Consider the following 17,388-nt stretch of genomic DNA (forward strand, 5'->3'; position numbering starts at 1 on the left):
AGAAAATGTGTAATTTATTTCAGACTTTGGTTGGGTTTTTCCCCTTATAAACCCCAGTGTGTATAATGAATGTCTGACGTTACACACAAGGTAGCTATATATAATAACCTTGCCCTGGCTCATCCAGCTATCTCGGTTTATTTGAAAGATTAATAGATCAGAGGGCCAAGGGACGTGTTTTATTGTACATTTCTGTTCCAGATTTCCTGACATTTGGGGTTTAAAAAGTAGACCTTTAACAGGCAAAGGAAGGGCTAATAAGAAGCAGATTCTAATGTGATTGTATGTCAAAATGTCAAAAATAACTGCTTATCTTTGACTTCATAGCATTACTCTTCAGCCATTTTATTCACGTAGATGGGTAGGCACATACATTTATTTATATATACACACACACAATCTGCTTCATTGCACTATTCTCCATCCTCTATGTATGTGTGATATATCTACACATGCAAATATATATCTATATACATATAGAGGAGACCTCTACATATATACCTATTTGTACACACTTTTAGCAAGTTGAGGTTTGGAATAAGACACAGTTTGGTTTCTAAAGTGACAACAAAATTCCTTGATGTTTTTCAGTAGTTTAGGTTACAAGATGATATGGATTTTTGTATGCTAGTCACAAATTACTTATTTGTTATAAACAATAATTTGTAGCACATAGCTTTTCTAGACTGTGATTTCCTTTTCTTTTTTTATACAGTTGTTGAACCTGGTACTTTAATCATACATTTGTAAATGCTACGTGTGTGTGTGTGTGTGTGTGTGTGTGTACCTCTAACAACATAATTGTTGTTATAGTTTGTGCATGTGCTTTGGGCCATTTTGGAACTGATACATTTTATAAATTAGTAACAAGTGTGTAGACCTCCTGCTTGTTTTACAAACCAGATTTCAAGTAAAGAAAAAGGTAATTCCTCCACACCAGTTTTCACTTATCAAAATTGTCATCAAAGCTCTTTGGAAATTTTAAAATGCATTCAGAAACAAAGCAGTATGAAAAATCTAAAACTGTCAAAAGGAGTATAGTCAGGTAGAAAATCCACTTTGTATTGACAGCTAAAAGTTTGCTTGTTCTCCTTACCATCTTCGAAAATATTGAAGGCTGTTCTAGAGTAAATCTCAGTTTAAAAGATGCAGCATAAATTAATAAATAATGTCATTAAAGTTTGGTCATGTTTCATTTTTGAAATCTCATTTAATATTTTAGAATGGTAGTCACTCAAAGAGTAACTGCTTTTGTTTATTTTTGTTTTTGTGAAGAGTTATTATTCATCCAATCATATATGGCATTTATCGTTAACTTTCTTTATATGAAAATTAGGAATAAATATAAATATATTTGTTCTAACTTTTAAATAAATTTCAGTGTGTTCATCTCATGCCTGTTACTCTGCTGCTATACAGTTGACTGTGTGCTAAGGGGATATTATTGAATTGAATTAATACATTTAGGAATGTGCTGTCTGGAATGCACTATTAAAATACTTTTGCCCTTGTTTTACTGCCTTTTCCCTTCAGTGGGGGTCAGAGACTGGAGTTTCATTGAATTTTATTCTGCTTCCTTTCCTGTTTCAAATATTGACATTTATTTATTTAAAACATTTGTTTAAACTTGATTTTCATCATAAATCATCCAGGACAACAAAACTCAATGAAGCAATAGTGGTTGACAGGAAAAGGCAAAATTAACTTATCCATTTAAAGCTTTGAAGAAGGAAACTGTATTCACCTGCTACCTGAAGTTCAGAGAGCAGGCAACAGATGAGTTCCTAGGAAGAGCATTTCATTATTGGGATACCAGCACTGAGAAAATTCAGTTCTGAGTTGCCACCTATCTAACGTCTGAAGGTGTGGGCACTTAGAGCAGGGCTTCCAATGGAGATATTATACTTAAAGAATGGACAATTTCATATGGAAGTTTCTCTGCTCCCAAAACATACAGTGAGATTAGAGTATATGGTTTGAGTGCCAGACCAGGACAAGGGAGACAGATTCAACTGTCCACTTGGCCATGAAGCTCACTGGGTGACTGTGAGTCGGTCCCCATCTCTCTCTCTCTCTCTCTCTCTCTCTCTCTCGGTCTAATGTACGTGAAAGGGTTGTGATAAAATGAAGGGAGGGAACCATGTATGCCACCTTAAGCTCCTAAATTGAAGGGTGACAAAAATATAATAAATGAACCCCAGAAGCTGATACGCTGGCTGCAAAGGGACACTGTATTTTCCTTTTTCATCCTGTGGCTTGAGTGTCGGTAGTCTAAATAAATCAGAAAGGCTGATAGAGATGTATGACACTGCAAAGCTGTCTAGCTTCTGGTGTGTGTGTGTGTGTGTGTGTGTGTGTGTGTGAAAGAGAGAGAGGAAGGGAGAAAGAAAGGAAGAAAGGAAGAAAGAAAATGGCTAAGCTTTCAGAAAATATCCACCCTAATGCCTATTGCCTGCTTCTGTATATTATTAACTCGGAAATGAATATATGCAGTGGAACAATAAAGAGAAAACACAATCCATTCAGCACTATGTGTTTGGATAAAGCTTTCTATGAATGCTTCATTGAGAACTTTGGTGAAATAAAAGCAAGCTGGCTGAGCAAAATGAGTTGCTGGCCTTTGCTTCCTGCTTGAAATGCTGATGACCAAATATTTCCATTCACGTCTCTTTTAACTTTTTGATATGCTTCATGTGGGTTGCCAAATAATAAAAAAGCATTATTCTGTTGTCTGAAATGTCAATTTGCATTTTCCTTGTTTTTATTAATCAATATGATGAAATGATTCATTTTAAAGACACTCCTGCATCCTCTTTTGCTGCCATCTTCATTACCCCAAGGAAAAGGAAAAGAGGAACTAAGGTTCTTTACTTGCATTCAATTCTTATTTTTGCAGCTGAATGGCTTGGAACAGATTCTAGCCTGACATCCTGGTAGTACTAACAGCAGCATTAGCAATGATAATGAGCTTTTTGCTTTTGCCTTAGCATGCCAAATGTTCATCAGAATAAGTTGCAACTTAAGTTTAAGTTAGAATAATCCTACAAATATTCAAATTCCTTTGCAAGAATTTGCCAGTTTTACTTTAAAACGCACCTGGACGCCACCACTTAAAGTAGTAAATAGTCTGAAAGCTTTCCTGTTTTAACAATGCACATATTTCTTCTTACAATGCACATTTTGTGGTTTCAGAACTCCTTAAACTTAACTGTGTATTAAAGCACTATTCCATAATGAAAAAATGAGGGGGAAAGTTGCAGAATAAAGACACCTAATATTTAGTTCTTGCATTCTTTGTCTCCAGTTTATACTCTTAGACTCATGAAGGTGACTTATGATGTGCAGTGTTTTCTTTGGCAATGCCTCAAAACCAGAAACATATTTAAGGCCAAGCTTTCTAGATATTATCTCAAGTAATTTAGAAGTTCATTATAGGGCACCCACTAGGCCTGCTACAGTAAGGGTCTGTCAGCATTTTACAGTGGTTTATAACTTGAGCATAAAGAAAAAAAGTCTCTGTGGGTTGAAACTTGGCATTTAGGATTTAAGACTGGGAACAGATTGTTTTAACAAATTGAAAAGTAAAACTGACTTGTTATCAAATTATATGTGGTCTAAATTTTAGATTTCTGATTTCATCTCAAAATTTCTGACAAAGTATTTTCTGAAAGCGTCGTCATACATGCTTGGTATCAAACAAAGGCGAATACCGGTATATGTTTTTTTAAAATGAAGAAAATGCTAACTGATTTATGGTACAATCCTTAAATCCTCCTAAATTCAGACATATAATTGGTGTATTCTGTAGCAATTAGCTTGAGTGCCATAGCAAAAAAAATATTAAAGGGTTGATGATATAATTTGGGTCAGGATTTATATTATGCAACCTGTTTTTAATGACAGTGTTCATGTCAAGAACAGGTGAAGCAGTAATAAAACAATTGTCCTTCTGAGGATCCATCTTGATACTATGGTTCTCCCTCCCCCTCTGCACACAGTGGCCTAGGTAGCAAAACTCAGGTTTACTCAGGGCTGCCCCACCCTTTCCTCTACACACCAATTGGGAAATCCTGTTTTTACTTGAAAATGCATCTTCCTGACGCTGTAATCAGGTGGGTAATCCATGGCCTTATGTGTGCAGCATCTGGTAGCACTCAGGGATCTCTCTTCCTTTCCATAAACCCTGCAGTGGCATTGGAGCTTGGAGACTCAGCCTAACAGAGCAGCGTAACATCCTTTAGAAATATGTTCTAGCTGCTACACTTCATGGAGAGGGAAGATACCCTAGCTACTGCCTTCTGTGATGACTTCTCATGGCCTCCCACAACACACCACAGGTGTGACATAGTGATCCAGAAGCTCCTCTTGCTCCTCTTGTGAAGATTTTATTTCCACTGGGAACCCTGTGCTTTGCCACACTTCTTCGTGCAGTCCTGAAACGGGGAAAACTCTACAATGGTGTTGGGAAGATGCTTCAGAAATGCCTTCTTGAGACTTAATGTCGAAGTAAACCTATATAAGTTCAGACTACAGGAACTATAAGAGGCAGACAAAGGATGGGAGGGAAACTTAAGAATGTGTGTGAATGTGAGAGAGTAAGATAATGAATGATGGATGGATGGCTGGGGTGTATACTTGGTGTGTGAATGGATGACTTGTGGGTTGGGGGCTTGTGTGAAAGTAAGAATGAATGAATGAATGAATGAATGAAGAAAGTGTGAGAGAGAAGGGGGTGACAAAAATAGGTATCCCTGCTATTGTGTCCTTACCCATTGCTGATCTACAGCAAGCAACCATTTTCTTCCACAACAAAGGGCTAGGTAAGGCATTGGTCTGATTCCGTATGACATCTCCTTTTATCTATATCTGGTCATCTGAATGCAGCTACATCTCTGTAAAATTTATATCTGTGTTTTTGTGATGATGCAACCATATTATAACAGTGTATATTAAATTATCCATTATTTATCGACATGTCAAAAACAAATCAGCACCCTGTTAATTGTTCCTCACCCGTGCTTCTTTGGAAATACTGTATGTTCTGTGTTAGTTTTCTGTACCCTTGTCAGCATGACGATCATAGAAAAATTAATATTTCCCTCTTTGACTCTATTGCACTGTAAAGCAGCTAAATTACTCTCTTTGAAGTGTAATCAAGTTCAGCATTGTAAAGAAATCTAATACTTAAAATTTGAATGCGGTTGCTCAGAAGCTGTGCACTATTTGTATGATTTTATTAAATGCAGATTTTTGTGGGAATTCAAGAATGTATGATCTGACTCAGGCTATACTTTAACAATGAGTTTTCTTTTAAGCGTTCAAAGCATGATGCCAGATTATATGGACCCCTAAGTGAGTGGTGAACCCACTTCCCCTTGCTCACTTGTAAAATTGTAGTCAACTGTCTTCATTGCTATAATACCTTCTTCAGTAAAATGGTGATCATATATACTGCCAGCCCCTTGTGAGTTCTTTGCCCACAGTATTCATGATATTGCAACGTCTTTGATATGAAGCTAAACATCTAACCAAAGTTTACATAGGCAAAATTGTGTTAAGGTGTTAAAAGCTTGTAAAATTAGGTCTCTTTAATCACCTCCTTTGCCTTCTAAATTACAGTTCCTCAGTAGCTCTGTAATTGAAAGCACATATATTTACAAAATTGTACTTTGAGAGTTGACTTTTAGGTGGGTTGGATTTTATTAAAGATGTCCAGGAACAGCATTTGCTATTGGCTACCAAATCTGAACATCTGGATAGGAAAAGGTGGCCCTTTGAAGAGAGAAGCTGGTTAAATTTGGATTTAAAGAGTAAACGTGCCATACTTGAAGGAAATTAATAGAGATAGGCAGCAGTTGGTGTTGTGTTGCATGGAAGAAAACATTGGCACTACTGATAGCCAAAAAATGGAACATAGCTCCAATAATGGACATTTGAATCCTAATGCAATGCAAAAAGAAGAAGCTAGAAAAAATGGAGGATGTAGGTCTTGTGGAAATGAAACCAATACATGCATCAACATCAGAAGCGGGTAGATTTCTAGTTCAAGAGGGGGAAGAAGTTTATTTTCTTTAAGAAACTCATTCTTGAAAGGAACCAACAGACCTGTTTTCTGACCAGATCCAGAGATACGTGCCTATTTAGCTGAACATTGGGAATATTAAAGTGCTTGCTAAATGTTGTTAAAGTGTCAGCGTTACTTCATGCTACTCATTTATGTGTGAAGGCCTACAGCTACCATAAAATTATATTAATGTATATACAGATGAGTGGTCAAGCTTGTAAGGTAAAAAAAGTAAAGGACACTTGGACGGTTAAGTCCAGTCACAGGTGACCATGGGGTGCGGCACTCACCCCACTTTTCAGGATGAGGGAGCCAGCATTTGTCCACAGACAGCTTTCTGGGTCACATGGCCAGCACGACCAACCGCTACTGGCACACGGAGGACCATGACAAGTGCCAGAGCGCACGGAAACACCATTTACCTTCCTGCCACAGCGGCACCCATTTATCTACTTGCACTTGTATGCTTTCGAACTTCTAGGTTGGGAGAAGCTGGGACAGAGCATGGGAGCTCACCCTGTCACGCGGATTTGAATGCTAACCTTCTAATCGGCAAGCCCAAGAGGCTCAGTGGCTTAGACCACAGCACTACCTGCATCCCTAGGTCAAGGTAGCATAACTTGCTAGAGAGTTGGGTTTATCTGGTCTAGAAAACTTAGTTGTGGCTTCCCATAGGCAGCTTACCTTTTCAACAACATTGCTTGGATAAATAAAGCTACCATAACAGAGGTAAAACAGGGTGAGTATGTATAAAAAGCTACAAAAAAAAAAAGACAAGTAATTTTTCAAATTAGGTAGTTGCCTTCACCTGAAACTCATCTGCTGGACTAAGAAGACAATTCACACAATATTTTATGTCCAAAATACAGATAGATATAAATGCATACTCAATATGTTGGTTGTTAAACTTACTGAAGAAAAGCTTAGCTTTAGTACCAAATGTAAGTTTCAAATGATTTCAAGTTGTTTCCACTTTCAGAAATCTGATAATAATCATATAGCAATAAAATGAAATAAGTGTGCTGGGTGAACAGTGACAGAAGTAGCTAAATATTATATAAGGCAATGCAGAGCCGTTATCTATATTGTCTAAATAACATAACCACGAGCATATTTGGAATGCGAAAGAGACAGAACAGATCTTCCAACAGTCAGCTTTATGAGTATACATCTAAATGTAAGACAGCATCTTCAGTAGATTATTTGTGACACTTTCCCTTATACTACTTTACATATTTGTATGTGTTGTATGTAGCAATAGATATACTTCCACTAATCTTTCTTGATAGGAAAAAGAGATTCATTCACAGTTGATATGCTAGAATACATTATTTATGTTTGAATAGGAATTTCTTGGGTGCAAGAAACTGATTTGTTTAAAACTGTGGCCAAGTGAGCAGTTGTTTTGTCTAATCCCTCTTCCTTGTGTATTTTACAGATTATTTCTTGAAGCTTGATGAGCCCATGAACAATATCACCACTACCTTAGGCCAGACGGCAGAACTGCACTGTAGGGTTTCTGGGAATCCTCCTCCAACTGTGCGTTGGTTGAAAAATGATGCTCCCGTCGTACAGGAACCCAGAAGGATATCTTTCCGTGCGACGAACTATGGATCTCGATTACGAATCAGAAACCTTGATACCACAGACACCGGCTACTTTCAGTGCGTGGCAACAAATGGCAAGAAAACCGTTTCTACCACTGGGGTACTGTTTGTGAAATTCGGTAAGAAGTCCCTCTTGCTGGAAAAGTTCCTCTTTCAAGAAAAGTTGGGTAAAATGGAGGCAAAGATAAATGTTTCCCCATCATGCCCAACCAAGCTAACACAGGACGTAGCTGAACAAAACTGCATATTCAGAATAACAAAGCAAGCAGATTTATCACTTTATTCAATTATTTACTTTTCAGATTACATCTGATTGATGTTAATACAAGCCATTGCAATCTGATTGATGTTAATACAAGCCGTTGCAATGGAGAATCTTGTGATATTGTTACATTATAAACAGCTTGTTAAACAAACAGTGTTGGAGGCAGGCATAACTAAGAGCCAAACTACATGTTATATTAAATGTGTAAGCATTTTTATTACTTAAATATCAGCCACACAGGCTAGGATAGCACTGAGATATTGGTGTGCAGGGATTTAATGTTTGCTTTTCCTGCTGTCCTGCTTGGGCAGGGAAACCATTTCCCACATATGATGCTGTTAGTGCCAATGGAAGCTTTTCTCCCATGGCTAAATGCAAAATGCAGCAAAAGAATTAAATCCCAGGATACGTCCATCCTGATGCTGCTTTGAGGCCCCAACCTCTGCAGGCTAGATTTAAATAGTAATTTCAAAATGTGCCCTTAAACTTTTTGCATGCATTTAACATCACATTTTGTTTTCCCCCTAGCACTGCTGGCCAGTGGGCATGAGAACATGTAATCTGTTATTGTTGTTGTTGTTATATATCTTGCCTTTCTTCCACCATGGAATCCAAGCTGGCCTTACATATGGTTCCCAGACAATCACCCATTCAGGCATTGAGCAGACCCAAATCTGTTTAGCAAGGTAGTGGCCTCATGTGCCTTCATATCATATGCTGGGGTTACAATACTGATCAGAGTGAAAGCCAAACTGTACTAAACACACACACGAACACACACTGTCTATCATTGTTTATAGAATGCACTCATTAAAATATTAAGTGATGTAAGAGCAAAATGTATACCTATTGATAGCAGAGAAATACATAGCAATAGCTTTTAATCTTATATTAGAAATTTGGAACAATAAAATAGATTAAAATTGACTTCAGCAAAAACAAAAAATTTCCTGCTGTAAACTTAGTAAAAACTAACTCCTCCTCTTCTTCTTTTTTTAAAAAAAATTCTCATTTTTCTAGGTCCTCCGCCAACAGCAAGTCCAGGAACATCGTGAGTTGTTAAATACTTACTATGTTAATTCTGTAATGTTTTTTAAAAAGTAATTTTATAGTTCGTATGTATTCTGCTCTGAATTCAACATTAAGAATAGATTTGTGGTATCATTTTAAGTTCATTATATGTATATATTCACACATGCATGCACACACTAGGAGTTGTACAGTGGGTCATGCCCAAGCTAGACACTGCTTCTTCTGTCAGTAAAATCAAATTGTTTGCTTGCTTCCATGGTCCTTAATCCACCCTAACTCTCCTGAATGTTTGGAAAGAGTGCAGATGACAGACCTGAGATGTTACCCACTTTTGACAGATGCTTGCAGAGACTGTGCTTTTTCTTAGTCTTTGCTGCGGGCAAAGGAAAATGTAGACTACATCTCAAAGCATTTTAGAATCCAATCCTATAGACACAGGATTATATTCAGTTGAAGTCGCAACAGAACATTCTCTCCCTCTCCTCCCACTACATACCCTCTAAATCTGTTCAGAGGGTTCCCCAAGTCCACCCTTGTTAACCACACTGTGTGTTGTTCAAAGCTTTGATTCCTGACCTTTCACTTGTTGCTGTGCCTGAGGAAATCCATCTAGGTTTCCTGACAGGCCCTGAGCCGAAGGACCTAAGAATGAACTCAGCTGCAGGGTTTTCTGATGATCATTGAGGGACAAGGGACCTAGTATGGTCCAAAACTCCAAATAAGCTGCAGGCCGGCTCATTGAAAACCAGCAAGTTAAATGCAAGCAAGGCAGAGAGTTAAAAGCTCTTTTCATGGTGGGTTTTCCTGGCATGAAAAGAGCTTTTAAGCTCTCTGCCTTGCTTGGGGAGCAAGGCTCGCTCAGTGCACCAGCTCTGGAAGGCTAGAGATGCTCACACAGAGGTGGTTCCAAGGTGAGGGGTTGAGTTTACATATTTTTGCATATGCATGGACCTGAACCCCTGCATAAGATTCAAATGGACTGTCCTGTTTATACTATGGCAGCTATGGTTGACCAGTAAAATTAAGCTACTCATGCTATTAAGGAATCTCAACTTGATTAAAAATCTAAAAAAGATATGCAGAAAAAGGGAACTGTCCATGATTGAAAGCTTTTGTTACAATGGTTTTGCCATCATATTCACTTTAACTCTCTAAGAACTCCTGCTGATTTTTAACAGAGCCTAGTTTTTTGTATTTGCACTTAAGCTTCCAGCTCAATCCTAAACATGTTTACTCAGAAGTAAACCTCAATAGGGCTTACTCCAAATTATGTGTGCACAGGATTACAGCTTTAATTGCTTGATGGTTTTGCACATAATAATTCTATCTTTACTTACGATGTAACACTAATAATGATATTACTATACTGCAATGTGGATAATCCTTTTAGCATATTTTTTTTAAAAAGTATGTGATGCTGTTAAATTCTTTAGCAACATGAAAATAAAATTGTTTTGCTTGAAGTAGGCAATATATATGGTTAATTAGCCCTGAACAGCATCTCCTGTGGGACAACTCTGATTTTAAATATTCCCATTCTTAATCTGTGATTAAACAATTCATGCTGTCAGGCCTGCTAAATACATTGTGGAGACTAAGGAATGTTTTGATTGCAATTCTCAAAGAGACTTACCTTTGAGTAAAGGTGGTGTTGTGCAAAGTGGACCAAGGATCTATTGCAATACAATTGTGTCAGTCTGGGGAAGGCTGTCAAAGAAGAAAGTGACATGTTGCTATCATTTCTAATGAAAAATCACAAAAATGCACCTTTAGGTGTTAGGCAAGCAAATAAATAAAAGTATTCAATTTACTTAAAGCATTTTCTTTTTACTTAGTAGCATACCTTCTTCTAGCTTTATGGCCTTGAACAAAAATCCCATGGCCGGTATATGCTTGCTTGCTTTGACCATCCAGAAGAGACTTGTAAGAAGAGGCACAACTTCTGTCATATTATGCATTGCCTTCGTCTACTTTAAGTTTTACTGTTAATCAAGGTGCGGTAGATTGATAGCGGGAAGGAACATGAAAAATGAGTAAAACTAAACTAAAGGTTGGGAGTTGTGTGTGGGGTGTTTTTTTTTTAAACTTTGCTTGAGTAAGTTTTCTTCTGGAATTTGCAGCATAACAGAGTTGATAAATGTTGGTTTCTCACTTTCTCTCTCTGCAACTGTGGGCCAAAGTACACATTGCACAGGGAGATCTGTCACTGGGAGCAGTGTGAGTGCTAATAACATGTAACCCTTTTCTAGTCTGCTTCCCCGCCCCCCATCATCACTCTCAGGTTACCATTTGCTCTGCATTTGTAATGCAGACACCTGCATGATGACTGTATCCACACACCCCCCCCCATGTTGCAAATAGTAGTGCTTGGGGTGCATGATGAAATGGTTAAATACCCCCACCTCCTGTGCTGCTTCCTTGGTCTTGCTTAGAGCCTCACCTCACCCCACCGCTTCATTTAAGGGAAATGCTGAGAATCCAGTCACATATCTTATTGGGCTAATGGGTAAAGTGTGGAAGAAACGGTGCTAAATATGGAGTTGAGTGTCCAGACTGGAACAAAGTTAGAAACTGTAATGCCCTCATTCCAAGTCCTTGAACTCTCAAGGTCTCAAGCTTGAAAGAGAGAGATTTGTTAAGCCATAATGAATCATGGATTTCAGTAGTAATGAACATGATGTATTACTTTCCATAAGTACCCATTCAAATGGCTTTAAGAGAAAGAAAGCCAAAGTGCAGTAGTTAGATATTGTTACGTGGCAGATCAGTCAGTACTTTTTCTGATAGCTCCCCAAATGTGTGATGAAGAGTTGAAACTAGAGAGAACCTTAATACCTCCATCCCCACCAGATGCATGCTCTGCCTCCCACAGTAGCAGCTGTTCATGAGGGCATAATATATGAATGAGGTCTGCACACCTAGAACCTAGCATAGACCTGGTCATATGGCTGATTTCCCAGGTAAAACTGATATCCAAGTGAAAGTAATTCAGTTGAACTAGATAGTGCCCATATCCTGATATGCATCTAGTTTGTGCTGGTAGGTTCTGATCCAACAAGTAATATGTACCTTGAATCTTGCTTGGTGTTAAATGTTTGTAAGAGTGCTTGCACAAATGTATTAATGCACAGTTATGTGGTTTCCCTTTGGCTGAGTGGAGAAATTGTGATGCCACTTACCAGCAATAGAAATATATGACAGAGGAACAGGACTAGAAATAAAAAAATTCCTTCCAGTAGCACCTTAAAGACCAACTGAGTTAGTTCTAGGTATGAGCTTTCGTGTGCATGCACACTTCTTCAGATACACATGTGTGCATGCACACGAAAGCTCATACCTAGAACTAACTCAGTTGGTCTTTAAGGTGCTACTGGAAGGAATTTTTTTATTTTGTTTTGACCATGGCAGACCAACACGGCTACCTATCTGTAACTAGGACTAGAAATGTTATGACAGCATTGAATTGTTAGCATTTGTATCATTGGGCTGGCTTGAACTAACCCATTCCTGCTTATACAACAGGGCTTTCCCCCCTCCCCTCCCTGCCGCACAAACTCTGTGCCTCCCCCAAATTCACTATAGAGGGTTGGGAGAACCCCCAAAGCAATTGGGTGGGATTGGAGATCCTTCTGTCAGACAAGCAGAAATGCTGACAGAAAGATCTACTTAGTACCATTCCTCTCCCTTTCTTTAGTGCTAAAACAATATTCTAAAAGAAACTAACAAAACCCAGTTGGAGAACATTTCAGCCTCCCAGGACACTCTGTTGGTGACCTTAAAGTGAGAATTCTTGAAAGAAGAATGAAATCACAACTTATGGACAAGTTCAATTCTATCAGCTGAACAGAGATAACAAGTTTTTTTAAATCCCACTGCAGGTGTTAATTAGCTAGCACTGCTTCAGGACTGGTCACTGTGCTTATTTTACATACATTTAATCTTTACTTATTGTCTAGTTTTTTTGTACTATTTCCTTTTCCTCTGACCACACCAGCTACATTCCACACACACCCTAAAACCATGCATATGTATTCTTGCTAATTGAAGATAACACTTCATGAATCTAGTGAAGTTTTTGCCGTCTTGTTCTTCAGAGTGCCCCAAGATGCTTTTGACTAAAAACAAAAAAGACTAATATGGAGGTTTAAGTATAATATGTTGGTATGGGAAACTGTCGTGTAACGGGCCAATGGCCGTAATAAAGATCAATCCAATAATATGGCTACACCTCTGACAACTGTGCCAAAAATAAGATTTAAATATCATACAACGTTAAAATACAAACATATTAAAATAACAGTAAAAATAACAAAAAAATGATCTTAAATATAATTGCTTGCCTGGATCAAGGCATTGCGTCGGGCTGCCTCAGTTATGTCAAGAAGCTGGCATCTTTGTGCTCAACATACAGAGGTTGGAGGGCCAGGTTGGGAGAGTGAGCATGACACTGGTATGAGGCAAGCAGTGTGGCTCAATTGCCACTTACTCATGTAGAAATCTTTGACTTTCCCAAGTAGTATGTTATGTATCGTTCATCTGCTTATAAAGCCATATGGGAACATCTTACTTTTCCTATTCTGCTGCTAGCAACTTTTGTCATAGTATACCTTACTTGATCCTGCTTTCTTTCTCTGGTGTACTAATATAGGGATGATACATTTATAACACAATATCCTGAATTCTAGGTTAAGGTTAGAGTCCAATAGCATCACTGAATTTAATGGGATTGCTTCCTAGTGAACATGTAGAGGATTTCACTGTAGAATAACCATTGGTCTTTTTCACTGTAAGGCAGCCATTTTAAAATAAAAATAATGATGATGATGATGATGCCGACGCATCTTTCTAACTACCAAGAAATAGACTTGACCCCCAAAGTGTTAAAATCATATCCCAGTAGTAATCCATTATTTGGCACGCATTGAAATCTGGGATAATTTCCATGACCCAGAGAGCAGCCTACTCTTTTAATGGCCTTAGAACTGTATTACTTCCTTAATCTTCAAGCTGTTTGGCTGCTACCATGATGGATCAGCAGTCAGAAGAGAGATAGAACAGTCTGGTGCTACAACAGCAGCAGCAGCTGCAGACATGGCATAGCAGATTCCAAGAGATAAGAGGATTTCTTAAAAGGGGAGAAAATACTTTTAGCCTGGGAAAATGGGTTGAAACTCTAGCCTTTTCCATCTTCATGTCATTTCCTCTCCTTTTCCACTTCTTATATCATTATCCTAGACTTGATGGTGCACTTACACCAGTATAAATCAGAAGCAAGCTCACTGAAAGCTTTGAAGGATTTTACATTGCCGTACCTAAGAGGAACACACAGAGATATCTGGCCATAGAATTAAACTAAGAGTTAAACTAAATTAAACTAAGAATGGCTCTCCAATACAAAATCTTAATATTAGGTTTCATTAAAAGGCACAAATCTTGTATGTCTCCACCATGTGCATTTTCAAATTTAGAAGCATTTCTAAAAAGTTACAATCATTAGAAAACCCACTCTAGTGCTGTGTAGCCGCAATGGATAAGAGGATGAACCGTGAGCTAGGATGTTACAGGTTAATAATTTCTCTATGCCAACCATCTCAGAACATTGAAGCCAGATCTGTATGTGCTGGCCTTGAGCTACTGCACAATTTTTGTGTTACTGAATCACTGCAAGAGTTGCTTAATAACAACTGGCCAAAAACAGTTAAATCTGGATACCCTAGGAACTCAACAGATTGGCAGAATTCATGCAGGGGTTAGCACTTGAGAGTGTAGGGCTGAATTTCATTAATAATGTGTGGGAGTGGGAGGAAGTAATAAGCTGAGCAATTTGGGGTGTTCCCTTCTGGAAAGTTGATAGGTTCATGATGCATAGTTTTTAAACTTGGGGGTAGCCAAGAAAGCCGCAGGGCTGAAGGGCGGAAACTGTGAATGCATCATTACATCTGAATTTCCATTACAGCAAAATCCTGCCTTGCCCACAGTGGGCAGATAGACCTTCAAAAGCCAGGTCATGTTTGTAAACTGTGGAATTATATCGATAAATTAAAAATAGGATCTTTGTATTTTGTTTTCTACTCACAATTTTCAGAATGGGGTGGGCTATAAAACAAGCAAACAAGCTCCTCATAGGGGTGAGGGGAATCACAGCAACAAATACTCAAAGCCCCCAAAACAAAACCACTCAGTCCGCTGTGGGTGTCTTAATGCAGATGGCCGTTTTGGTAAGGACTGCAAAAATGACAAGAAATATGTTTTCTATGCCAGAAGTCCAGCGTTAATCCTACTCTGTCATGCATATACCATGGACCTGAAGGAGTTGGGAGACTTTATTGAATTTTTAAAACGATTGCTGATTCAACCCAGTTGAGGCAAAGTCTGAGGTTTGCTCCTTTTATCTGTGATTGAATATCAGGAACTGAGAGGCTGATCTGATAAAGCCACATGCTCTACACTCTTCTCACTCCACACCACAAAAATTCCACTTTTATTTCCATGGGAGAAAAGCTTGCTGACTTCTCCTTCTTAGTCTGGCTTCATTGCCAAAGTGTATATCTTCTGTGATGCCTACAAGAAACTGAAAACAATCATTATACTGCAACCAATGTTTTGGGGGCTCAGGGCAGGGTGACTTCATGGTATTAATGAGACCATTTTATAACAGACAGCCTTGTGAAGAAGATGACATTGAAACTCAATATGAATCCAGTAAGGCCAGATTCATTTATTGCTTTCGATGGAACAGGGCACATTGTAAGCTATGTGGCCCAAACCAGTTCCACTTAAAGTTAACAAAGCTGCCCATTGTTGTGAAGAAGTGTCAATCTTGCAGACTTCAACTTAAACAAGTTTACCCTGTGCTTCACCGATCTTTGGAGTAGCCAGTGGTCTCAATCTTTGGGAATGTGTTTATTCAGTCTAGTAAAAACATTAAAAAGGGGAATAAATCCCTGGTGACCTGAACTGCCTTTCACTGCTGCTATAAACCATAGAACATTTAGAAAGGACTTTTAGAGGTAAAGATAATATAGTTTGCATAGCCAGTGTGTATATTATGGTCTTGAGTGGTAGTTACAGAGGTCACTTGCAACTTATATTACTTCATCACAAAATCATTAAGGGTGCAGAAGAAAGATTATAAGGTGTTACATCATTTATTCCAAAAATTAAAACCATATACAGTGCTACAGTGCTGGCCATATCTAAGTAAAGTGACAGAAATGTAATGGTAGGAGTTCCTATCAGAAGTCAATTGCTGTAAAACGGGGTTAAACATTGACTTCACAATGTGGCGAGTTTATTGATCTTGTTAACAGCAAAATTGTGCATGGTTATTTCTGTGGGAAAGCAAAACATTTATCCACTCCCTTGTTATCTAGATGGTTTTTCAGTTCTGAGTCGACTAATGCCCATGCCACCAGTTTTCATTTATATCCCATGCAATTCCAGGGGCAAGTTACTTTCCCCTTCCTTATTCAGGTTCATGTCCTGTTTTGAAAGATTTTTGTTCAGATTGCATAGTGGTGGGAGCTATTCTCTTAGTTCCAACAAGGTCCAACAGGTCCTTGCACTGTATCAGCAATAGCTTTTCAAATTCCCCCAAGTTTCAAAAGAGGCTCATCCAGCTCCACTGTGTACACTATAGGCTGACAGCCTTGCCTAGTTTTGAACGAGATTTATTTTTTATTTTATTTATTGAATTTATATACCGCCCTATACCCAGAGGTCAAAGATTAAACTACCCATGTCAAGGCACAGCAGCTATTATCATTTGGAATTGTTCCACATTTGTATTAATTTAGATAACTCCTTTGTTGTGAGAACAGGCTGATACTACCTATGCCAAAATCAAGTGCAACTGTCCATTAACAAAACCAGTGATGTGGACATGGCATTGTATGTTATGAGTCACATACAAAGCATATTGCTCATAAATTTAACATTGCTTCATTGTTTTGGTAACATATAGGCATCTTTTTAAACAATACTTGGCTGAAGCTGTTTTTTTAATGCATTTGTAAAATGCATGTTTTCTATTACCAAGCTCATGATAAGAGTTTTGCTTGATATAAACCAGCTTTCTAGCCAGCCTTAGATTCCAGTTTTTGGACTTGATAAAGTAAAACAACACAAGTATGCCATAGCCAGGTTTATTAAAACAGGGTTGTCTTAGACAGCTTCTTTGAAACATCTTTGTAACCTCAGGTAATAATTTTTCAGCGATAAGTCAGATAAATGAAATGATTAATGCACACAGGTTTATCTGTAGCATTACTTAGAATATCATTAAAAATTGACCTTGTCATAAAACGTTTTACAGAAGGACATTAGCCATACTGTTTACTTTTTTTTTTAGATGATGTCCGTGCTATTTTTAAAAGAAACCTTTAAATATTGACATAACATGTAAAAAAATGGGGAAACAT

General features: G+C 38.1%; 1 protein-coding gene across 4 annotated transcripts in view; it reads left to right on the top strand.

Annotated features, from left to right (window-relative positions):
• The window catches only part of ROR1 (receptor tyrosine kinase like orphan receptor 1), a 158,389-nt gene that overhangs the window by 117,462 nt on the left and 23,539 nt on the right, over positions 1 to 17,388 (top strand). For all 4 annotated transcript variants that reach the window (XM_081867150.1, XM_081867148.1, XM_081867147.1 and 1 more), the window contains 2 exons: positions 7,503 to 7,790; positions 8,957 to 8,987. In XM_081867150.1, coding sequence (XP_081723276.1) covers positions 7,503 to 7,790; positions 8,957 to 8,987 — 319 coding nt within the window. The remainder of the gene's footprint in view (positions 1 to 7,502; positions 7,791 to 8,956; positions 8,988 to 17,388) is intronic.

Source organism: Podarcis erhardii, assembly GCF_964252035.2.
Source record: "Podarcis erhardii genome assembly, chromosome: 6".
In the NCBI taxonomy this organism is placed as follows: Eukaryota; Metazoa; Chordata; class Lepidosauria; order Squamata; family Lacertidae; genus Podarcis; species Podarcis erhardii.